Genomic DNA, 26,646 nt, shown 5'->3' on the forward strand with positions numbered 1-26,646 from the left:
CCCCAAATGACCTTCGTGACCAGCCTTAATTATCCGATCTCTCAAACTCACTGGAGGTACAAATTTGTCACCACGCAAAATCATTCCACCTTCCTCCAAGGTTAGTTCATCACCCACTTTAGCAAAAGGTTGTAAATCAGAGTCTAAGTGTTTCTCCTTTGGCCACCCCTGAATGATATATCTTTTAACTTCTTTAAGAATAGAGTCTGCTTCCACTGCATCAAACCATTCGACCTCCTTGAAACACCCCTCTTTGCAAACATCAATGCTTGCAATCAAACATTCCTCATCTTCTTCCGCATCACATTCTTCTCGTGTCTCTGGCAACGGTAATCTAGAAAGAAAATCTGGTCTAATATTCTTTCCTCCAGGAATGTGTTCAACAATAAAATTATACTGAAGAAGCTTGGAGCTCAACCTAGCAATCCTGGGCGTATGATCTTTTACCAACACACCATTAAGAATCGGAACAAGAGGTTTATGATCAGTCATAAGCTTAAAAGATCTACCCCAGAGAAAACCTTTGAATCTCTCAACTGCCCAGCAACAAGCAACAAGCTCCCTCTCGATCACAGAATAGTTTTTCTCACTGGGACGCAATGATCTGGAAATAAAACCAACCGTGTGTTCTGACCCACCTTTCATTTGAGTCAACATGCCACCTAGACCATCCAGACTAGCATCCACAGATACAATAGACTCTAAAGCAGAATCGTATGGAGTTAGAATATTGCAATGATTCAATTCGTTTTTTATTTTTTCAAAATCATCTTGACATTCCTGATCCCAAAGAAACACAGTACCCCTCTTCAAAAGCTCTCGAAGATGTGCAGTCTTACTTGAAAAATTAGAAATAAATTTGGCATAGAATTCACACATGCCAAGAAAAGATGACACCTGTTCCTTGGATCTAGGGGAAGGAACTTTAACAATGGCTTCAATTAAACCAGCTCTAGGAAGAATGCCTTCGCCTGAAATGCAATGCCCTAGATACTCTATAGACTGGACTCCAAAAACACATTTACTTAAGTTCCCTACAATGCCTTTATCTTGCAATCTGTTCAACACTTCGGTCAAACTCTTATCGTGTGAAGACTTGCAAATACCAGCTACCAGAATATCATCCTGGAAAACCACTGTATTCTGCACACCCATCAGAACCTTTTCCATGACGCGCTGAAAGACAGAAGCAGCGGAAGCTAGCCCAAAAGGCATTCGTTTGAACTGAAAAGTTCCAGACGGGGAAACAAAAGCAGTTAAATGTTTGGATGATGCATCTAACTCCACCTGATGGTATGCTGAAGACAAGTCTATCTTAGAAAACCATTTGAAACCTTGAAACTTTGACACTATATCATCAATACGGGGTAACGGGTGTGAATCTACCCAGGTATTTTTATTGAGACTGCGTAAGTCAATGCAGACTCTGAGGTTGCCATTTTTTTTTCGAGCAACGACTAACGGACTTAACCAAAGAGACGACTCAACTGGTTCAATCACCCCTGTTTCACACATCTTTTCCAACTCTTTAGTCAAATCATCTCTAACACTCAAGGGTACATTGCGCAGTTTGTGTTTGCATGGAATGGCTCCATCTTTTACCTTGATAAAATGTTTAAAACCTTTGATCAACCCTAGAGATTCAGAAAAAACCTTGGGAAAACTGCTCCCCCAACTAGTATATTCTTCATCACTTATTGACTCGTTCACAATAGAAACTGGATCCTTGGTACCTGGCCTAAGGGTCATTTTAAACAAAGCTTGGTGATACCACCCCAAGATATCTAGTCCTTTGATGGCTACATAAATTTTCCCCGTGATAGTTTTTCCCTTGAACATTAAAGTGCTTTCAAAGAAGCCTTTAAGTTGAATCTTTCTTCCTTCGTAGGACACGGGACTTCTATCGGGAGGTTCTAAATGTCTGTCACCCCATACAGATTCGAACAACTCCTCAGTAATCATAGTCATCCGTGCTCCCGAATCAACAAGCAATTTTAAGACTTTGCCATCAACCACTATATCGGCAATTGGGTCTGCGCAATCCTCACAATCGTCCTTTACTACCAACATGAGATCTCTCATGGAACTAACAACTTCTGTGTTGTTTTCTAGATTGTCGCACTCTTCCCACACCACACTGACATTCCTTCTAGAATTGCATACTTTGGCAAAATGACCTTGTTTACCGCAATTCCTACACAAAGCATTCCGAGCAGGGCAGACTCGTGAATTAGGAAAATGTGTAGCATAAACACACTTAGAACACATATTCTTCTTTTGTGGATAGAACTGTTTCCTATCTTGTTTTGCAACCTGTGACTTCCCTTTAACCTCAATATCATTTTTTTCACTGGTGTTCTTATCAGATACACTGTTCTTATCTGCACTATTTTTGCTTACATTTACAACACCAACAGTTGCTTTATCTGATCTCAGCTCATTTGACGATGTTTGCGATAATTCTATACTTTTGACAATGGAAATTGTTTCTTCAAGGGATGGGTTTTTCAAGGTTAGTAACTTTTGTTGAACCTTTTTGTCCCTACACCGTACCACAATTTGATCTCTTATGAGTTGAGATGTGAAAGCTTCAAATTCACAGTCAGATGCCAAAATGCGTAAAGAAGCAACATACGATACAATGCTTTCCGACGTTTGTTGTTCTCTTGTGAAGAACTTATGTCTAGCTACGACTAAACTTTTTTCTACATCAAATTGTTTTTCAAGCATTTGAATTGCCTGGTCAAAATCATTGAGTGGTTCAGCCCCTTCTGCTACTTCTGGCAAAGGTAAATGCTCAAGTACGGCCTGGCCCTCAAAACCCAAATTATGCTCAAGCATAAATCTTTTACGTTCTGCACTAAATCTGAGACCCCCAATGGCCCCTAAATACTTTGTGAAAGCTCTGTACCATACCTTCCACTCTACTGGCGGGTCCCCTGAAAGCTGTAAAAATGGAGCGGGTGCCTGTACATTTTGCATGATGTAAATGTGGATGAAAAACTAATAACCAACTCAAACCACACAACTTACACCAGCAATGTACGTTTCCCTTCTCCTATGCTACTAGAGTAACATTTAAATTCTATTGTAATATATTGTATGACTTTAAATCTTTAGTATGTGCCTATTTTCATCTAAGTAAAAAGAACTTGAAAGAATACTTTGTATTTGACCAACTGTACTATAGGGAATAAAATGCTGAAGCTAAAATAGATGTCCACTAGATGGCGCTGCAATATTGGCTTGAAGATAATAATTCAAACCAACACGAAAAAAAAATGAAAATATGTGTTTTGGTTGTGCTTACTGTTTGCACATCATAAACGAAAAGTACCTAAAACACAGCTGTCGATTCCGTGTGACTGTGCTTGACTGCTTTTATCCCCCAAAGACTTCCGTGACACTCCTTAAGTCCGACGAATGAAGCCTCTATGTGGTAACAGCAACGTCTTTGAATTGAACACAGAAAGCCTCTGAATGCGTGTTGACGATGACGTCAGTGCGCACCGGGACGTAGGTCGTGTCGTTCACGGCACGCTCCTGCTGCACTGCAATGAAGGACAGAAGGACAGAAGAACAAAGGAATCCTGACAGCGCGCGTGACTTCAGTAACGGCAGTGAGTACACGAGCGGTTTACAAAAGAAAATAGATGCAACTGTCAATGTCAAGGACTTGAATAAAAGTTTGTTTAGTTGATTGTAGGTCCTTTACTCACTGTTAAACTCACTCAGTACTGCTCCCATGAAAACCACAACATCGGTGTATGCGCCATGTCCATGAGCTTAACAAACACACTTGAAAAAATAAACGCCTTCCCAGACACTTCAGCTGGATAGAGTAAACAGATGCTCATGTACACGCTCAGGGCATAAAGATCCAACGACGACCCAACGACGATCCAGTCAGCGTTTCAACACGTAGTTAGCAGCGACAAGGTTCAGCTGTCCAGCCAAAAATGAACCAGACCTCAAATGGGTTCAAAACCGAGACGGAACGTCCCATCGGTTGAATGAACCTCTTAGGCACAAAATAAAGGTCTTGAATGAGGATTAAGAACCGTTTCTTAAAAATAAAGTCCGCCGGTCAAAAAAAAAAAAATAGAAAATAGCACAACTCCACAGATGCACGTGGGTGCGAACTGAGAATGAGCAGTATATCCCAAAAAGCGTCGCCAATTGAAGTGACCACAACCACAGACGGTTAGAAGTTGAAGACGTGTTTATTCCTGCTCATCTCAACAACAGCTTCCAGGGAAATGAGTTTATGCTTCAAGCACAAACAATGCATCACCATGGAGTTTATAGAACATTCATAGTGCCATGACAACACCTCTAAAGCTATTACACTTTCACATGTTGCCAGAGACTCAGATGAAGTACACCCGACTCCACTGGCCGCTCTCATACCACAAAAGAAACAAGGGATCTCACGTTCTGCGATAAACCCGGTGCAAAGCACTATAGTAGCATGAAACACATTGGGGCAGCGTGCCCATAAGCTTCCAGTATACGCTCCTACCCTCCCATTGATGCATCATTAGGAAATATCGGTAACACAAGAGCAGAGAGCATGGGGAATATTGGACGAAATGGGCCTGCACACAATGGGCGACATGTTTCACGATGGTCAATTCGTAAATTCCTCGTATGTCTTGCCAGCCTTGGCCCAAACACCATTAATGCTCTTTACATATTTACGACTGCAATTAGCGGGCAAGAATTTGCATCCAACATTACCTCAAGAACCCCCCCACGCGCTACAGCTATTACTGACGGCGCCTACACGCCAGCGCCTTATAACTAAACTATATAATGCAGCTCAACACGAACAATACAGGCGTACTAAACAAGTGCTGGCAAGATGGAACACTAAATCACAATAGATGGTTTCAGTTCCTCCAAGAAGAGGGATTTACAGCCAACAGTTATATGCTGTAAAGAATAGGGGATGTCTCCATAGGATAGGTGAGTATGCAGAGAGGAGAAAGAGTACTCCTTTGTATGGTACGTGGTGCCCTCACACACCCCTACGAGTGTATAGCATCATCATTGGGCAAAATTGCTCCTCGTGGGGGTGGCGCTGCAGTCCCTCACGGGCCCTGTGAGGGGCTCTCTGGCGGAGATCTTTTTAGGAGTTGCCGCATTTGTGACTGAGGGTATGTGGGTGGGAAGTGATAGTGAGTGCAGTTTAAAATGAGCCAGGAGGCCCTAATAACTTTATTTAAAGGACCCCTGGTTCAGAATTTATTTGGTCTTGTTTCCCCTCTCTAAGCGGCACCATTGTGCATCTCCATCCCCGTGGATTTTTATTCTGAACCAAGGGTCCTTTAAATAAAGTTATTAGGGCCTCCTGGCTCATTTTAAACTGCACTCACTATCACTTCCCACCCACATACCCTCAGTCACAAATGCGGCAACTCCTAAAAAGATCTCCGCCAGAGAGCCCCTCACAGGGCCCGTGAGGGACTGCAGCGCCACCCCCACGAGGAGCAATTTTGCCCAATGATGATGCTATACACTCGTAGGGGTGTGTGAGGGCACCACGTACCATACAAAGGAGTACTCTTTCTCCTCTCTGCATACTCACCTATCCTATGGAGACATCCCCTATTCTTTACAGCATATAACCGTTGGCTGTAAATCCCTCTTCTTGAAGGAACTGAAACCATCCATTGTGATTTTGTACTGGTTTTAGGAGCATTGGTTCAGGACCTCTTTCTAATCAGCTCCTTGGCCCCCCTCTGATTTTTGTTTAAGATGGAACACTATGCTGGGCACACGTCTATCCAAAGTCGACTGGGGCTTTTGTTGCGCACTTATGCAGATGTTTACACCAAACTTCAGTCTACGTATTATACATTTCAAATTTTTGCAACAAACCTATTACACACCAGCACAACTACACAAGTATGGATTGGGGGGGAGGGGAGGGGGGAAATGTGTGTGATGCGGAGCCATAAAAAACGATTTTATACATGTCGCCAATTGCTAATACCCTACAATGAAATGAAAATAGTATTTGTAGAGCGCGATTGCTACCCTGAGGTGTCCCAGTGCTGTAGACAAAACGTGTGCAAGGAAAAGGCAGAATGTGGAGATTTAATTGAAAAGGAAGGTTTTTAGGAGTATGCAGAAAGACAGCAGGTTGGACTCCGCTCGCAGCGGGAGGGGAAGAGAGTTCCACAACTTGGCTGAATTGTGGGAAAAGGAGCGGCCGCCACATCTAGCCCTCTTGACCTTCGGGACGAGGGCGACATGGGCTGTAGCTGATCAAAGCTGTCTGGAAGGCTGATAGGGAGATCAGTGAATGGCAGATGTCCGGGCCGGTTTTCCAGAGGGTTCTGTGAGCGATGCACAGGGCCTTGAACTGAATTCGTTCCTTGACTGGGAGCCAGTGACGGTTTTTCAGTCCAGGTTTGGTAGATAGTCGTCGGGGAATTTGAAGAAGGGTTTGGGCGGCACAGTTTTGAATGATCTGAAGCTTGTAATCAGTGGATTGAGGAGCCCCCAGGTATAGAGCGTTCCCGTAGTCTAAGCTGAGGAGCCCCCAGGTATAGAGCGTTCCCGTAGTCTAAGCCGGACACAATAAGGCCCTGGACCAAAATTTGTCTTGCCTGAAATGGGAGCAGGGGAAGGATTTAGCATAATAGTCTGAGCAAGCCATAGCAGGAGGCGGATAGCATTACTGCTTGATGGTTGAAGTTGAGTGATTGGACCAGCCAGATGCCCAGACTTTTTATTTTGCTTTTTGGGGGTGGGGGTGTCCGAGACATGCAGGCCATAGTAAGTTGGTATTGAACGAAGGAGTGTGTCCCAGGAGCATCAGCTCAGTTTTTTCTGAGTTCAGTTTTAAGCAGGAACGGGTCATCCAATTAACCACCTCCACGAGACAGCCGCTCAGATTAGATGATGCAGCGTTTGGCTGGTTGAGAGCCACCACTAGCTTTGTGTCGTCGGCATAGGTGATGATTTTTATGCCAAAGGGACGGACGATCTCAGCTAGGGGGCTCATATATACGTTGAATAGAGTGGGGCTCAGGGAGGAGCCCTGGGGAATGCCACATCTGAGCGGGAGGCTGGAGGAAACGGAGTCGGCCTCAAAGACCTGGAAGGAGCAATCTGCTAAAAAGGACCGAAGCCAAGTAAAGGCTTTTACTGAGACACCTATGTTGGAGCAATATATTGTGGTTTACAGTGTCGAACGCGGCACTTAGGTCTAAAAGAATAATCGCCGCGTTACTTCTCTGGTCAAGAATTCGTCTGGTCTCCTCCATTACTGCGAGGAGGGCAGTCTCGGTACCGTGCTTCGGACGGAACCCTGTTTGGGAAAGATCGGGTAGATGGTTGGTCTCCAGAAATTCAACCAGTGTCGCGTTAATGTGCTTCTCCAAGATCTTACTCACCCAGGTTAGCAGGGTGATTGGCCTATAGTTGCTGGAATTATCTTGGTCGAGAGTGGGCTTCTTTAAGATTGCCCTGACCATAGCATACTTCCATGAAGGGGGAACAGAACCTGATGAGATGGAGGCATTAAGCAGATCCAAGACGATTGGAAGAATGTTATCTATAGCCGGCAGCAAGGCTCGTGGAGGAGCTGGGTCCAGAGGGGAACCGGATTTGACCTTGTGCATGAGGGACATTAGCGTGCTGGGGTCTAGGGGGGAAAAGGAGTCCAGGTTAGCTGCTAGTGCTGGTCCAGAGCTTGTGGGGGACTGAGAGATAGGGAAAGATGTATAGATACCTTGTATTTTGTGTAAGAAAAATTCTGCCAGATTATTACAACATGTTTTGGCGTCTTTTGTGTTAGGAGGTTTCTGGGGAAGTTTAAGCAATTTGTTTATTAGGCCTGATTAAAACAGAAAGATTTTTTATAAAATACATTCACAATTAAAATACACTGCAGATAGAAAATGTTGCCAAAAATCTTGTACATTCACACAAAACAAACTTTGGTATAATTATTTGCATTAAAGGACTACATTTTTCCATTTTGAACACAATGTCGAATATAAATGAAATTAACAATCCATATTAAACAAGCCTCAGCGATGATGTTATCGATATTAACTTACCCACCAATTCCGATTACAAATGTTTTCATTTTATACATTCTTATTAGATTTTCTTCAGCTTGCCTGGAGAGATGTAAAAATAAGGTATTAGTCTAAACTTATGTTTAATTGTAATAATCACTTTATATACAATAAAAGCACATTGAATTGTGCTGACCATTCTTAAATCCTTATGTTTGATAAGGAACTAATTAATTTTAACAAACGTAATCCACAGTCTTCCATTGTTAGCACTGGCGAAAGACAAACTAATAGAAAGCCCCTTAGGTGACTAGCAACAATATTCTCATGAAGCAAGAATGTGTGGCATTTTTGCATCATGCAGACTTGTCAAGAAAAGGGGGGGTGGATTGAAGAATGCTGGATCTCAACTGCCTACACATTCAGCTGCACACTAACTTTCCATAATTATTTTAATTCTTCGACGTATTATTTTTAAATTCAATATTTTTTATGAGATTTTAGCAGTACATAAAGAGAAACAAAAACAATACAGAACAGAGCGCAAAATTAACAAGTAGAATTAAATGTATGTCTCAATATAAAACAAAGTCAAGCAGAATACAGAGAACTGAGGACAAAAATAAAAAGAGCTACTTACAAGTATGTAATGTAAAAAAAAATGTGTATTGTAGATCAAATATCATCTTTTAAATATATAATCTAATAAGTATTATAACGTGTTCAACAATAACTTAGCAACAAAAGAATCAAGGGGCAACCAAAATAATCACTGGTAAGAGAAGGTTCATGTCATCACCTGGTAAGCATAGTCCCACGATGTATGAACAGAAAGTAATCTACTATCCTTCCACTTACATGTAAATGATTTATTATCAGGAGGAATAAGAAAATCAAATATTTTCATTTATGTAATCGGTAAGGGGTGCGTCAATGTGAATGATGTACATATGATTAAGTTATATGAAAAATGATTTCAAATATCAAAAATGTTAGTAATAATTTCCAATATCTTGGAAGAATATAGCAGGACTAGTAGGTATTTATACAGTAAATGTCTTAAAGAACCATGGTCTGGTTTGTAATGCCAACATAATGGATTATCAAGCAATCTAACTTTGAAGAATATACATGGAGAACATAGACAATTACATAAAACAAATATATTAGTCTGATAAAGATAAACTTTCATTCAACCAGAAATATTGCTGGACCACATTTTCTACCATACTTTCATGGAAAGACAGGAAGTCAGTTATGAGTTCCAAAATTCTCAAATACGATAAGATTAGGAGCATTCACATTAACATTTTTATACTTCACCAGAGAGATGACCTGATAAATTATATATGCTTAAACAGAATTCTAAATTACGAATGCTAGCAATATGCAAGGTATTGGCAAAGCTTTAAGAATGTAGGGGTGATATAGAGGTTGGCAGACAGGGTGCTCCGTTGCAGTGGCGTCGGGGGAACCCTGTCACCGAAACTAATAGTCCACATTACCTATTTTGTTTGGGGAGAGCCTCAGCTTTCCATCAATAGAGCCCACGAGAGTCGGGCAGAAGAGGGGGTTCACCTTTTGCAGCATAAATTATAGACACTATTCTCGAATTTTTTTTTTTTTTTTTTTTTTGTTTTTCAAAAACCTTTATTGTTCCATCGAAGAGTACACCGCTATTCAGCCAACAACCCGGAGGCAGGCAGCTAGTATACGAGGCGGAGCTCCGCCCAAGCATTTGAGATCGTACGTTCAAACGGCAATACAGCATTTTACAATGGAACAAACAAAACAGAACTAATAAAGAGCCCGAGTCGAAGGAAAGCAAACAGTAAATGATCGAAATGACATAATCATCTTCACGCTGCGCCCACAGCCCGCCCAGACAGAGCAAGCGACAGACAACCCCCCTCAGAGAACGAACCCCAAATCTCAGATCACTTATGCCAGGCGGATCTCCACTTACAGCACCCCACAGTCGAACTCCAACCTCTCCACGTCATTTAAGCCACGATCAGCCCGCTTGGTCATCTTCCAACGCTGTCGTACTAGCCAACCAGTCTACCAGTGGCTGCCAGATATCTACAGGCCGCGAGCGCTGCGGCAGCTGGTCCCAGTATGAGGTCAGCTGCTCCCTACAGTACACCGCCGATCTTATCCAGGCCTTCACGTTTGGCGGCATTGTCTTCTTCCAGTGTAGCGCTACCTGACGCTTAGCAAGTAATAATAAAATGGCCACAAGCCTACGTGAGGTCTTGGGCACATTTCTAACGAATCCCAATAGGGCCACAAGTGGGTCCGGCCCCAGTACCATCCCCACGATCTGCCCCACGGCATTGAAGACTGCAATCCAGAAGTCGCGTATGGGGCCACACACCCAGACAAGGTGATAGAACGCGGCATCCTGCGCACCGCATCTCCAACAGCACGCATCAGGCCGCAGACCCATCCTACACAATTGAGTGGGCGTCCGGTAGGTCCGGTGCAGATAGTTGAAGTGTACCAACCGCAGCCTATAATTAGGGGATAGGTTTTCAAGTTGGGAGCAACAGTACTCCCACTGCTTCTCGGTAATAGATATACCCGCTTCAAGTTCCCACGCGGATCTGGAGTCAGTGTGCGCAACCGGAGCCGTGCTTTGAGTAGCTCTATAGATCCGTGTGATTAGTTTGCGTGCGGAGGAGTTTGAGAGTACGTCCTCCAAGGCCGCAATCGTCGGCGGAGCCTCTGGAAACATAGGGTACCTGCCCTTGCAGGCGGACCGCAGTTGATAGTAGAGAAGAAGCTCCGAGGCCGTCGGTTCCGGCGCTGCCGCCATGTCCCGCACTGTGAGGAAGGTATCGTCCGGGTACAAGTCTCCCGCCACCTTCAGTCCGCAGGCCTGCGCCCGCCGCGCCACTGCCGCGTCCGTCAATGGCCCCAATAGTGGATTATCCGCGAGGGGCATACTCGGCGCATATAAGTCATCTACGCCTGCACGTTTGGCAATGCTTGACCAGGCCCAGCGTACCATCTCAACAGTGTCAATGTCGTCCCTGGAGCGTCTGTATCTCTGATATGCCGCTGCACGAAGGGGGCAGGGGGCCGCAACATCCATCTCGATGGCCACGTGCGGCTGGTAAGGGATCGGGTGCTGCCAGTAGTGCAGATATTGGGCCTGAGCACTGTACGCATATAGCTCCATGTCCGGGGCTGCGAGTCCCCCCTGACGGAAGGGAAGTGTGAGGAGGTTCCAGGCCACTCTGGGCTGCTTACCCGCCCAGACCAGTTCAATCAAGGCGGAGCGGAGCCGGCGAAAGAACGACTTAGTGAGTGGCACGGGGATGTTTACGAATAAGTAAAGAAACTTAGGAACGACCACCATTTTAGCAATTGCTATGCGGCCCATCAGAGATAGTGGCAGCGCTTTCCAGCGCTTCACTTTGCACTCCAGCCATTCCACGGCCACCCCAAAATTGGCCAGCCATATGTCCTGTATCGATCGGCTAAACCGTATGCCCAGGTATTTAATCTCATCAGTGACCCAGTCAATCGGGAATTCCGTGTGGCATTGAATCGTACCGTCCGTCAGCGGGAACATCGCCGACTTTGACCAGTTGATATCGATACCCGTGAGGCCGCTGTACCTTGTCACCTCACGCATCAGTGGGTCGAAGTTTTCCAATGGATTCATCATATATATGGTTATGTCGTCGGCGTACATAGAGACCAGCAGGCCACGCGACGTGAAGCCGATACTGCGATGAGTGTGGTGTTGGCGCAAACGAGCCGCCAGCGGCTCCGTCGCAATAGCGAACAGCAGTGGCGACAAGGGGCAGCCCTGCCGAGTGCCTCTTGTTATGGGGATCGGGGAAGACGTCTGACCATTAACCCGTACCCTAGCCGTCGGGTGATTATAGATTATTCCAATACGCCTGGCAAAGGAGGGGCTGAAACCCATGCGAGTGAATAGCGCCCGTAGGAATTTCCACTCTAGTGAGTCGAACGCCTTAGTGGCGTCAAGCAATGCGGCCGCGGCTTGTACCTTGGGATCCAAATAATGCAGGAGCCCAAACAGCACTCTTAGATTGTGGGAAGTGGACCGCCCCATCACAAAGCCCGACTGATCGGACAACGCTATCTGAGGCAGCATAAGTTTCAGGCGGTCAGCGAGTAGTTTCGCGTAGATTTTTGCGTCAAGATTAATTAGCGAGAGTGGGCGATATGAGTCCGGGGTAACCGGATTCTTGCCAGGTTTAAGCAGCGTAATGATGAGGGCCTCTCGCATCGAGGCAGGGAGGATGCCAACCTCCATCGCTTCCTCAAAAACATTATGCAAGCGAGGGACCAGTAGGTCTGCGTATTCCTTGTAGAAGGCTGCCGTCAGCCCGTCTGGGCCTGGTGCCTTGCTGAGCGGCATAGCGGCTATAACCGCTCGAATGTCCTCCTGCGTGAAGGGGAGGTCCATATACACTATTCTCGAATTGATTACTTCCTATTGGACAGAGCATTTTCAAAAGCAGCAGAACATCAAGCAGGTACTATCGTGGATCACATGCCAGTTAGTCAAAACAAGTGACTTCTTTGACCTCAACGTTGATAGTGTTTGAGGGAAGATAGTATGGGACGCATATAAGGCATACCCTGGGGGGGGGCATTACACGACTAGCATGTTGAAAGGATAAAGGCGCAAAAGAGAGAAACTTTGCTTATCTGTAGCATCACCCAGAAAGAAAGGGAAGTGCAGGAGGCAGCGTCGGGGTCACTACGAGACAGGTCAAGATACTGTAAAGTGATTATAAAGTTATCCTTGAGCAGAGAATCCAAGCTAGCTAGGTGGGATGCCAGCAGTTTACAGCATTTTGAATATAGAGAAAATAGTGGTGCTCTTTTAGCTTGGAAGATCAAGGTTGATCTCACTAAGAATAATAATCGATAGGCTGGTAGAAGTAGGTTCAGGGAGGGTTTTGAGTCAAAATGAGGAAATAAAACTTGAAATGTTAAATATATCAGAGGAATCTATAAGGAGGTCATTGGCACCTCCCTCTTGAGAATCCAGGACTGGCTGTCAGACAGATAAATAACCTCTCTCTGAGGTGTATAGCGCTTTTCACCAAGAAGACATCTCAGTACAGGAAATTAGAAATCAGGTTAGTGGGCTTAAGAATGGGAAATCGGTATGTATTGATGGGATCCCCAAAGAGCTGTATAAGCACCTGATTGAGGTGTAAGTTCCATACTGGAAAACTTTGTTCAATGCATTTACTGAATAAGGAGGTTCCTCCCTCATGGTATGAGGCAGCCTTGATTATGATTCTTTGCCGGAATTATAGCTAAGAGATTATCTTTGGCCATTGACACAGTTATTAATCTGGAACAAAAAGGTTTTGTAGCAGGCAGACATTTGTACAAGTTAACCCACCTTCCATTGGCACTACTGACTTGCCGGTGTTGCATTATGCCCCTCTCTCAATTGTAGCCAATGATGCTGCTAAAGCTTTCAACCGGGTCAATTGGGTAGGCAACCATATACCGTAGTCCATGACAGGTCGTGATGTGTGTTAAATAGGTACTTTACAGAAATATTTCCTCAAATTGTTCTTGAAGTTGATCAGAAAACCCATAAACTAGTATCTGTTCCCCAGGGACTGCTTTGTGAACAGGCTTGGGTGACATCAGGCTGAAAGGATTACCTTTTAAATTGTGCTTCTTAAAGCACTTCCTGGCTTAAAAGTAAGCAAAAGGGCAGCATTCTGATTGAGGCACACTGCTACATACTACCATGCCCCATGTTCTGCACACCAGACAATTGAACCAAGAACCAAAAAACAAAGACCATTTCTGTTCTTCCTTGCCTTATCAAATGCTCCCTTTTATCATGTTTCAAATAAATAAGGATTGTAAACTGTGGCCAATGTTTGGAAATGTTTTGCCCCCCAAAACCAAAGGTTTAAATGGTAACACAAGCCAAACTTCTTCCTTACCTCTCCAAATGAACTGAAAAACCTTCCTTTGTATTAATGTCAGGCAGCTTCGGGGCTGGGGAAAAACAACAGCAACATGCAAAAGGCTTGATAAAAATTCTACCTTTGCATTAGTCCTAGTAAGTGACCTCGGACTCCAAAATATGATCTTTTGCCTGATCTTGGGCATACTTTCTGACCAACTCTGAATGTCACCACCCTTTCAAAAAACACAGACCAAGAACTTTAATGCGATCTCGCACCTAAGGCCCTAATCTATCATGTCTTCTTTCTAATTTGTGATGAGAATGCAAAATAAAACCTACTGCAATACCACGAAACCTGTTGAATTGAAATGTTATCAGAACAAAACAATAATATCTTATCCACATAGGCAGAAGTAGTGACGGAACACCCCATTCTTCCTGGGACAGGAATCCCTTTAAGAAACTTATCAGCCCTTAAAGTTGGAATAAAGGGTTTGATGGACAAAACAAACTGGAGTGGGGGCAAAGGGGAATCCTTGACTTACTCCGGACAAAATGAGAAAAGAGTCCGTAATGTGCCCTTGACCATGACTTTGCTGTAACAATTTGAGTACAATAAAGTAATCCATGACCTGCATTTTGGACCAAAATTCATGTGCTGTAAAACCTTGAACATAAAAGAGAGTGTCAACCTATCAAAGGCCTTCTTCTGGTCTAGGTTGAGTAAAATAATGAGTATCAATAAGAGAGAGAGGAATAGAAATAGGCTGGTTCACTTCCCCTTGGTATAAATTTGAAAATCAAAAAGAACTAGCTATTGATTAGACGTTTAAAGTGTGTGTTTCAGAGGTAAGGAAAAAACATTTGTTTTTCGATCTCGCCTGAGCCAGCGCGCATGCGCAACCCTGCGAGGCATTCAGTAAGGGCTTTTGACCTCTGAACACACGCTCGTGTGTGCTTTTTTTTTCATAGCCCGCAATTGGCCTCTGCATGTGTCTTTTTTTAAAAACACAGCACGCAGTTGGTGCAAGGTGGGTGATTGTCCCGCCTTGTTTGTTCGATGGCCTAGGGTCCTCGGGCGCGAACTTCAATTCCGCCTGTCTCCAATTATCGCGTTGGCGGTAATTAGAAACAGATGGTGCTCTTTTTTTTGTTTTCCTTAACCTCGTGGTAACTAGAAACTGTGCCTCAGAGGGCGTGGTTCCTCTGCCACTTCAGTGTGTCTATCACCGCGCTGTTACAAAACAGCCGTAACGCGTCTTTTCATAAACTTACACACAGTCAGACACCTTGCTTCGCTTCTGGGCCGCGGCGGTAATCTACAAGAGACAAAGAAAGAAATAATGTGAGTTTGTTGTGCTCTTTGCCACCACTAGAGATGTCAGGCGATGGTTGGAGAGTGTTGTTCTTGTGACTTGCGGCACATTGCAGTCACTATCTATGGAGTGGGCTTTGCTCTTCACTGCCTGCGGGATGGGCAGCGCCAAGAGGCTTGCTTGGCACCTCCGTGTGCACTCCCGCCGTACCCCCGAGTGCCGCTTGTGATCTCGGACAGGGGTGTGTGGGGGCTCTCGTGGCTTGCTGTTGCGCAGAAGGGGGCTCTACTGTTAAGTCCATTGCGCCGGTTGGCCCTTATCACCCCTTTGCCTAAAGTACCCAGAATGCCCCTTGCTGAGGCATGTGTGCTGCTGCTGTAAGAAGCCAAAGTCACCCCTCCTGGTCTCTGCCGGATGGTGTGACATGCAGAGGCTGCGGTTCCACTGCTTGTTCAGCCATGCTGCTCCTCATCCGCCCCCCTTTACAGAGGGTAGATGAGGTTAGCCATTGTTGCGCATCATGCTCTGAGGATACAGGCTCCAACAATCACAGACTGTTCTTGCCTTCGCTGCGTCACCTCGGTGCAGCAGCGATGCATGCTCCCTCTTAATGATCAAGCTGGTAGTGAGGTTCCGCTGTCGCACTGCACGCGGTTTTGGAGCTGGGCGCTATATGGAGCATTGTGTGGGGGTGGTCATCTCAATAGTGGGACATGTGCTGCAGGATTAGTATTAAAATTGGATTACTTGGTCCAGGATGCCTCCGTAGGGTAAAAAAATGCTGCACCATGCCCTCTCCTTAAATTTCGCTGGAGGTGTAGCGAAAGCGGACCTACCGTGCTGTTCATCCTAACGCTGAGGAGCCAGGCAATTAACACCGAGCAGGAAAGGAACTGGCAGCGTTGATGGATGTTACTTTTTGCATGATCATTCTGTTTTCAATACACTTGTGGTCGAGATTACAAGTGCATTGTAACTGCATTAAGATAGTGCTTAGAACACCAATACGAGCACTGAAGCGCGTTTTGTAATGAGTGCTTGGCTGTACTTGACGTGAATCCACGAGAGAAGCGATTTTGTGTCACGTGTGAGTGAACAGTGCGCCGTGCTGACCGTGGCTCGTGTAGCAGCGCTAAGCTGTGCGAGGCAGACAGAATAGGGAGAAAGGAGCGCTCAGTCAAGTTGCATGGACTGACTGTTACTATATTCTCTGCAGGCCCCCTACCGATCGCAAAGACACCGAAGGATTTTCAGTTCATCTCTTCTGCTTTGTCTAGCGCTCCAATAAATAATAATTATCTCTCTTCTATAGATTAAACAATGACTGTCTAATGTTCACACGCCGTGAGTGGGGTTCTTGCACTTCTGGTGTAACATAGTGGTGAGGCGCTAGGGTGGAGGTTCCCAACTGTCCTCTTGTGGGATGCCAGCACATCCCTATTCGGAATCATTTCGGTATGGCGGCGGGTTCCACATGCCAGGGCTTGGTTTCTCGCTTCATGAGTGCTTCCTAATGAAGTTGGATGCTTGCTTGGGAGTTTGAAATATATGTTGCTTGCCGTCGTGCAAGACTCTCTGGGTATAGCATGGAGTATTAAATGTTGGCTTTGAGGAGGAGTTTGACTGGCAGGAATTTCCTCCTCGGACAGTCGCAGTGAATTCCAGGTATAGTGAGCCATTATTGTAGTTGAATGTGAGTACACTACACATACCACTAAATACCACATAATTACAGCCACATAATTACACTATACTCAAACAACTTAAATACACTCCACAAATAACCACTCAGGACCACATAATTACAAGGCACATCATTTCAATCTACTCAATGCACCTTCAACATACTGCACATACCACTAAATAACACATAATTACAAGACACATAATTACACTCTAATCAATGCAACTTAAATACACTCCACATATTACCACTCACTGCCACATATTTACACAGCACATAATTACACTCTAATCAACACAACATAAACACACTCAATATGATAACACTCAGTGCCACATAATTACACACCACATATTTACACTCTACTCAATGCAACATACATACACTACACATACCACTAAGTACCATATGATTACACGCCACATACTTACATTCTACTCAATGCAAAATTAATACACACAACATAATACCACACACTGCCACATAATTAAATGCTACATAATTAAACTGCACTCAATGCAACATACACTCCAAACAACACTAAATGCCACATAATTACCCACCACATAATTAAACACTACTAAATACAATATACACACACCACACAATACCACTCAGTACCACATAATTATATACAACATAATTACACGACACTCAATGCAACATAGCATGCACTACAAATAATACAACGAAATGCCACATAATTACACACCACATACAAGTACAAAAAAATAGAAGACATTTTTTTATTAAAATCTTTTGTTAATAAAGATTTCACTTATATATGTCATCTTCATTTCTATAAAAATAACATAAATAATTAACACTTCTTACTATAACTTTTCAACATAGTGCACAGCAGCAACACTACTCTACAACATAGCCAAAAATTCGGCCTAAACACAAAGTCCCAAAGGCAAGACCTATTGGCTATCTCAATGCTTGTTTATGAAGGCCCTCACCCACCAACCTAGTTGGTGGCATGCTTCATCATCGGGCCCCACCCAGGGTACCAAATGTGCCTCAGGTGTGCTGCGACGTCTGCTTACAGCCGAGCGGATTTTGTTAAGTGAGTGTGTGGTGATGGTGTTAAGAGTGTAGGTTTAAAAACTGTCCTAAGGGTCCCAGTGTCCACAAGGGTAATTTTAATAATGGGCCCCTGGCAGTGTTAAAAGCAAGGCGGTAGATGTGAGTGGAGGTGACTGAGCTTCCACATCGAGTGTGGTCAACATGTTTCAGCCAGGGCTTATGTTAAATCTTGCTTTTGTCAGGACCTTATGTGCAGAGTGAAAATAAAAGGTTGGTCTACAAAATATGTGTGACCAGCTAAGTGACGCACTCGCTAAGGTGCGATATGTGTAAGAGGATGATTTACTCTAGTTTTGTACTCTTGTACTGTTAGAGGGAAACTTCATGAGTCCGGAGGGGGTCCGGCTTTTAGTCACACATTCGTCAAAGCTCGAGGCCCACAAATAAAACCTACTTGGCCTTACCTCTGAAACACACACTAAACTTCTAATCAATAGCTAGTTCTTTTTGATTTTCAAACTAGGTTGAGTAAACACAGAGATTTTCAAGGCATTATGCCTATGTCATAAAGCACTCCATGGCCCCAGGAAGAACAATTCCATGCCTCGCTTTCTGTCTGCCATGCACTTACAAAAACACCAAGATCAACATCTTAACAACTACTGGCCATCTATAGATATAACAAAAAAACATAATGGGACACTGATCACTTTCAGTGACCAGCAAGGGCATGGAACAGCATGCCTCTATGGCTGAGATCTCAAATCAATTTCATAGGTTTGAGAAAGCTGAAGACTTATCTATTTGATCTAAAACTACAACAACAAATGGAATGTCCACTATTCTCTAACTCTCTCTTTTGTTTCTATTTAAGGATCAGGTATGAGAAGCGGTGGGACACCTCTTCATGATGTTTATGATGCGCTATATTATTGTACAATTCATTAATTTGCTTATGCTTAGAACAGTTTGTAAAGCCATAGACTGGCGTACTCTGGGGCATCAGAGCATGCGCATACATGCCAACCCTCCCACTTTAGGCTGGAGACTACCTTTTTCAAGGGGAGTCTCCCGCGTCCCGATTCCTGTATGCAAAACCCCAATTCCTTGGCAGGCTTCTGCAGACAGGGACTGGTCTTGTGTGACTCAAACTATGCAGTGCCAGTAACTTGCTCCGGCAGGCCAGTGCATAATCTTTTTGGCATGCTCTCTCTGCCTGCTATAGCGCTTTCTCTGTGTTACTGACAAGTAAGGGAAAACAATTATATTTACATTTAGCCCATATATGACAATAGACCCGATTCAGACCTCAATAGAAGTCAACTGGAGAAATACATTCTCCTGATTATTTTTTTTAAATCTCCCGTTTTCCTCTTCCAAAATATTGGCATGTATTCAAACATTTCGAAACAGGAAAGAGAAATAGTGAAAACAATTCTGGAGAATTGATTGTACTCATTGACTAACATTAAAACAGTGGCAATTTCAGGTAAGAGAGAGCGGAAATAAAATTTAGGTGGGATAGCGCTGAAATAAAGCCATTTTAGCTTTGAAAATCATGAGTTTCCCGCCTGAATAGAGCTGTTGGCATGTATGTCAGCTCAAACGACTTCAACTCCCTCAGTTAATGTTAGGTAGCCCCAGGGCTTTAAGTGGGAAAATAAACTGGGGGTGCTCTAAAAGTGGCGTAGCAAATTTCTTAAAGGGGTGTGGCCTATCCGAGTAGGGGCGTGGTCTAAATCAAGATAACTAGCATTGTGTGCTTAAGAAAATCATGAAGTCGCTGTTATAACCTGTTGTGTTGTGTGCATCTTCCTTATTATTATTCTGTCCCTTGCTGCTCAGCCATGAGTGATGTCACTTAGAATGTTGAGTGTGTGGGGACTGGAGGAGTTGACAGTTGGAAGAGATGGGCTGAGCAGCAGGGAGGCTGCTCCTGGTGGGGCTCTCATAGGGATTTAACAGAGGCTCTACAAGAGATCTAATGAGCTTATATATGACTTTTCTAACTTGTTGAATAAACCTATGACTTGTTCTAAGCGGCCTGTCTACGAGACATCTTTCATTATTACACTGGCGACGACTGGAAAGAACTTACGTGTGCTACTTCAATGGACTATGGTTTCTGTTGCTTAAAGGATTTTCAAGAGAAAAGGAAAAATTTCAAGAGAACTTTCGAGCTGGTTGCTGTACTGAAACTGTGAGTAAAGTGGAACTTGCTGCGTATTTGCTGTAGGAAACAGTACTCTAGCTAAAAATGTGTGTAAAATGTAAACTGGAACTAAAAAAGGAACTTAAGAGAGATTACAAGTGAACTTTTGGAAGCTGACACTCAAGAGCCCCACCAGTGACCTATCCATCGGTCGCCCTAAATTGTGAGTGCCAGTTCGTTTTGAAACTCTACATGTTGAGGAGGGTTGGTTGTAAATACCCTTTCACCTTCTTTACTAGTCAGCGAAAAGTAAATTAAGGAATTGCTGCCATCCAAGAAGGAAGAATTGCTCTGCCCCAGCTATCTGTTTTGGGAGAGATTGTTTGCTCCACGGCTTTTCAGAGGAAACAGTGACGTATGCTGGTAAACTGACACCCCAGTGAGGAGTTATACAAGTGTGCTGTGTATGTGTGCCTTGGCGCTCCTGAGGAACGTGCTATGGAGGAAATCTGCACCACACTTGCACTCCTGTGAAAACCTATTTGAGGGGTATTATATACAATCTGTGTGTACTGTGCTTGATTTCAGTTGAATCGTGTGTCTTTTGGGCTCCTGGGGGGGGCGGAAGGCTTCTATAAGTGTCATCTTACCGGACTGGATTTGCTGTGCTCTGTTGCCACGCTGTGACGGGCCGTTGGTGCAGGAGGTGTTCGTTGGTGCGAGAGATGTTCCTTCTTCGTTGCCATCCTGGGAGTGATGACGCAATGGAATTCTCTTCCTGACTCAGCGACCGGGACTCAGTACGTGATGCGATGCGCACGGTGCGCGCTGCACTGTTCTACTTTCGTCAGCTACATGTTGATCTGCGAGACGTCAGCTCACGCGTCAGCTCTCGCGTACTTTTGGCATTCATTTTGGGTTGGGAGATTTCAGAAGGATCTCTCGCATTCTCGTTGCATGTTCGTGGAAGCGCATTTGAGACGCGATGTACCCACAGGGTCTACTGATGTGGCACATTCTTCATAAGGAATTATTTATTTTCATTTACTGCACTGTGCACGAGAGGAGTAAAAATGCGGAGCACGGATTTTATAATCCGTGATAATGCAAACAGACATTTTTCCTGAATAGATGGATAGCTTTTACGTGCATAACATGGTTCTTTGTTCTTCTCAAGTGAGCATTTGGGTACATAGTGCACAATTGAGGAGCAATTCTTAACATTGACTGGGGTGAACTTGCTGCGCAGCAGCGAATCGGAGTGTGGCAGTTGCATGCAGCTCTTTCCGTGTCAAGACCTCGGGTGAGAGTTCGCTCACCGGTGTTCATTATATCTTCTCTTGCTTTTGTGTTCATTGTTTTTATTTTCTCTCTTTTAGCAGTGTTAATACTTATTTTATGCTCAAAATGTTTAACGTGCGATCTTCTAACATAGTATAGTGTTTCTTATGAAAGGATTTCGATGTTCAGTTTCTAAAGGAGGTGTATAGGGTGACGTTTTTCCCTATCACAGTGTGTTCTGTGTGTTTTGGGAGGTGTTTTCCCCTATAGGGAAGTGTTTTCTTCCTTATTACAGTGGTCAGAGTATCATAGGGAGGTGTATTTTTCCCTATTGCAAGTTCGGAGAGTCTAAGGGAGGTGACGTCTTTCCCCTATTTCAGAGTTTAGGGAGGTGTTTCTCCCCTATAGGGTGACGTTGTTCCCCTATTTCTGTAATTTGTATCATAGGGAGGTCTATTTTCCCTATTTCTGTGTCTAAGGGAGGTGTTTTTCCCCTATAGGGTGACGTTGTTCCCCTATTTCCGAGTTTAAGGGAGGTGTTTTTCCCCTATAGGGTGACGTTGTTCCCCTATTTCTGTAATTTGTATCATAGGGAGGTCTATTTTCCCTATTTCTGTGTCTAAGGGAGGTGTTTTTCCCCTATAGGGTGACGCTGTTCCCCTATTTCTGAGTTTAAGGGAGGTGTTTTTCCCCTATAGGGTGACGTTGTTCCTCTATTTCTGTAATTTGTATCATAGGGAGGTCTATTTTCCCTATTTCTGTGTCTAAGGGAGGTGTTTTTCCCCTATAGGGTGTAGTTGTTGCCCTATTTCTGTAATTTGTATCATAGGGAAGTTTATTTTCCCTATTTCCGAGTTTATGGGAGGTGTTTTCCCCTATGGGGTGGTGTGTTTACCCCATTGCTGTTCGTTTGTTGGTGGTGTTTGCCATCTAATTATTTCCCTAGGGAGGGGGATGGGGTTTGTTATGGATTTTCTTGCAAGTATTTTCTGATCTGTTGTATGTTTACTTGCATAATGAATTTGCTGTTTATGTATGCAATGGTATTTTGGTGTTATCTTGATTTTATGCATTTGTATCTTTATGCTTTGTTTTTGTAAGGAAGGGAGATGTGTTATAACCTGTTGTGTTGTGTGCATCTTCCAGCCATGAGTGATGTCACTTAGAATGTTGAGTGTGTGGGGACTGGAGGAGTTGACAGTTGGAAGAGATGGGCTGAGCAGCAGGGAGGCTGCTCCTGGTGGGGCTCTCATAGGGATTTAAGAGGCTCTACAAGAGATCTAATGAGCTTATATATGACTTTTCTAACTTGTTGAATAAACCTATGACTAAGCGGCCTGTCTACGAGACATCTTTCATTATTACAGTCGCATCCAGCAAAGGATAATAAAATAGGCAAAAAGGTATATTTATTAAGTACCGACTACAAAAAAATGATTGTATCCTCATGTAACGCAACTGGTGCTATTATGTAAAGCGCTCTGATACCCGAGTTGGGTCAAGTTCTCGCTATATAAAACTCTGTTAAAAAAAACAAAAACTAAGTGAACTTAGGAGAGGATATTTCCCAACAGTTGTTTGGAGAAAATGCCAATTCAAGACTGGAGCAAACTTAACCATCACCAGAGAGAAATTCCACAGTAATCGGTGCAAATTTGCCCAAAGTTTGTTGAGCTGGCTTTAAGTGAGCACTTTCGGTCCATTCCTTCCCATTTTTCTTTAATTATTCTCTTATTACAGACTTAAGGGAAACTGTCTAATTTCAAGTAAGTGTTTATTTGGTATCCCAGTAGTAACTAAGCAATTTCGCTGAGACTGCATAGTTAACAAAGGCACTTGATGCTGACTAATGGTTTCCTTTAAGATGTTTGATGTCGTTTTTCAAAAACATAAAATATGGTATAATTCAAGCATTCCACCCATTACTTTCCCTCACTGAGAAACCCAAGTGTAATGGATTTGTCAAATCACAAGTCGAAGCGAAGTTGCATATCAGCCTTATACCAGTCAGTGTGATTGTATATTCCCCATCTGTGTAGAGTGTCACACAGGACTTAATTACATTAGTGTTAGCTAACATAGGAAGAGCAGAGTAATGCGAACGTAGATGATCATGAAACTCAGAGGGGTCCGTCTGGGTCGGCTTTACTACTGATTTGAGATATTCTACTTACTTCTGAATTGTGCCAGAACATTTTCAATGCAGCCACAAGCAAAACTAAAATTCTCAATTGCAACAATTTTTTCGAATTCTGGGGAACCAGTGGCGCTCAATATTTGCCTTGATTTTCCCATACGCAGTGCTTTCTATGAGGTTGCTTTACCACCGCATATATAAATCAATAAACAGAACAAGTCAGCATTGGCAGTGAGAGTGTTTTGAAAAAGATGAATGGCGCTTTGCGGCGGAATGAGAAAGCTGCGGGGAAGGGGATTAAAAAAACGGCCATTAAAATACTCACGTTGCGGGCTTGCAGGCTGGGAGGGCAAGTCTTGTGTGGCTCCAGAAGGATAGTGGCTGAGGCAGCTCTAATGAGGAGGCAGGGTCCCGACGGTGCTGGTAGGTGTGGGGAGGCGTCACAAAGGTAAGTTTCCTTTTCACTGCTGCTGGATTCTGTTGTAGACCCTTGTCCCTCGCTTGCTTTAAGGCAGAGCAGGGTCACACGGGTTGCGGGAGAAATCTTGCTGAAGGCCGTAAAAGCAGGGTCGTGCCGATTCTAACCAGCTGTTGTTGTGCTGATGGCTGGCACGATGACGTAGGTGGCGCTGCGTGTTCAAAGAGAAGGGAAATCCCGAGAGAAAGTGTCTCTCTTCAAAGGATTTCCCTTCCTGCTATAATGACGTCACGCCTTAAGCAGTGGCCGCGCATGCTCACCCGAAACACCAACAAAGACCGTGACGTCTGTTCACCCTGCTGGAGCGGGTTATGCAAAAAATTTGTATACCCTCCCCATGTTGCATGTTGTTTATTAATTAGATTAATTAATTAATTATAATCGAACTAATGGATTGGAGTGATGTGGAAAATATTTACCAACCTTACTAATGTATGAATTATACGTGGGATTTGCATCTGTATGGCTTAATTAATACGTGAACTAAAATTCGTACGCATTTCTAATCAAAGACAATTAGAATATTGCATGATATATGTCGCTTTTATGATGTTTTTGTGATTCGTGCTTTATTTAGTAAGTATAAACCGCACTGAGTGTTGCTTTGGCTAGATAAATACATACACATATGGGTATTAGCGAGGGAATAACATTTAATTAAGTCATTTTCATGTATTAATTAAGTTTTTGTGTTTCTTTGCTTAAGTTGACCATTTTGGCCTATCGAAAGATGGCTGCCTTTGGTGCCTAACCCGACTGCCAACGCTGAACAAGGCTTGGGTGAAGTGCACCTGCGCTGACAACAGCTACACAGTGGCCTCAATCTGACCCCAGATGAACATGTACCCTTCAAGGTTGCTCCGGGATGCATGCCAGCTTTTCTGAATGAACAATAATGTGCTACTAAAAACCGGATAATTCAAGAACAATGACATCAGAGTCTTTATTTTGATGAGAATCCTGTCAGACAATTTCAATGGACCAATCAGAACATTTGAAGACCCGTTTTTGATACAAATTGTCAATGATTTTTACTATAAATTATGGTAGAATAGAGAGGTGGGTGCGGGTTCGTTTCTGGCCTTTCTCGATTTCCTGACGTTATGCTGACAGAGAGGACGGTGACACTGCAGGACAGCTGTTAGCCTGAATCTTTGACGGACTGAATTAATGCCCAAACTCCTGATGAACTGAACCTGCTAAAATTGATGGGCATAGATTTGCGAGACTGCCAGATTTGACATAGAGGACGACATTTAGCCAGAATAGATAAATATGAATGGCAACTTGATCAAATGAATGATTTAATTTGCAATATTAATATAAATTTGAACATCTACAGAAATGAGTTGGGTTATTTATTCATTGAAATGTGTTAATGAAAAGGTTAATTAGAGAATTAGAAATTCACTTAAACCTACAACTAACTGATCCATTCCCATTTATGAGAGGAATACTAAAGGTGAAGTTTAAGGCCTAATGAGTATCAGAAGGTTGTGTAGCTTTGTCACTCATTAGGGTAGATTGTGGTAATTTTCCCTCTCTAATTTCCAGCGCTTGGAAGGATAATCGCCTCCCACACGGACTGATGGTGAGTGAATGTTGGTGTTATGGGCCCCACCAGCGAATGTATGGATAGTGTGTGTATGTGAGATCTTTTGGTCCGTGACGGTAGAGAGGGATTTTGCACTCCGCGCTGGAGCAGTTTCACTCCGCGCTGGAGCAACCCTACCTTTGAGGCCCGAAAATAGAGCCCCCTAGAGACCCCCACAAGCCCCCTCCACTTAAATCCCTGGGAGCCCCTCGTGTGCCCCCTGGCTCCTCCGCTGATCGAATGTGGTCTCATGGCCTCTTGACAAGTATGACCCGTGTACCCTTCCTTTGAAAATTTGGAGGTGGGTTTGGCGCAGTACCTCACAATAGTGCCCTCTCTCTTACCCCAGAATCCTACTAACAAGGTATGGATCGATGCAGTTGCTTGGACAGGCTGTCACTCAACACTGATCTCCCATCTTACCTTTTAGAACACACACGCCTTTTGTCATTGGCAGGCGGCAGAAAAATTGAGTACTGCTACTGCTACTTGGACTTCCGAGGTTTACTTCGCTTGACACGTGTGCATGCCTTAGTGTGGTGATGTGATGTTAATGCTAACACTGGTAGAGAATGTAATGATGTAACATGGAATGTGTTAGTGGGGGTTCTGCTCCGGAGTTCTGCTGGGAGCAGTTGGGATTTCGTGTTGGAGCAAGGCCGGTTGGGACGGCTCTCTGTACCAAGAAATAAACCTAACGTATCTAAAGTAACCTGAAGCCGTTTCCTCGTCTTTACAGTGGCGACAGAGGATGATGTTACTTATACCGCTACTACAGCTGACTACATTCGGCATTTGGAAACTTCGTATTGATTGCCCGGAGCCTAGGGTTTTCATTCAACTGTGAGTAATTTTTTTTTGTTGTTGTTGTTCGAGTTAACATCGGACGTTCCGTCGTGCAGAGAGCCGTGCCCATATTTTTATTCGTCTGCCTGGATTTTTTTTTTTACTTTAAATAAGAGGTTTGCGGGAGATTCAAAGAATACGAGTAATTAAAAAAAAACTATACC

At 43.8% G+C, this 26,646-nt stretch overlaps 1 protein-coding gene across 3 annotated transcripts in view; it reads right to left on the minus strand.

The window, feature by feature from the left end:
• NMRK1 (nicotinamide riboside kinase 1) overlaps positions 1-26,646 on the minus strand; it is a 177,488-nt gene that overhangs the window by 145,102 nt on the left and 5,740 nt on the right. For all 3 annotated transcript variants that reach the window (XR_014970371.1, XM_085633071.1, XM_085633072.1), the window contains exon 2: positions 8,076-8,138. Coding sequence is in view for 2 of the 3 variants with exons in the window: in XM_085633071.1 (XP_085489197.1) it covers positions 8,076-8,113 (38 nt within the window). In the remaining variant the exon portion in view is untranslated. The remainder of the gene's footprint in view (positions 1-8,075; positions 8,139-26,646) is intronic.

The sequence above is a fragment of the Triturus cristatus genome, chromosome 2_1 (assembly GCF_964204655.1).
Source record: "Triturus cristatus chromosome 2_1, aTriCri1.1, whole genome shotgun sequence".
NCBI classification, from domain to species: Eukaryota; Metazoa; Chordata; class Amphibia; order Caudata; family Salamandridae; genus Triturus; species Triturus cristatus.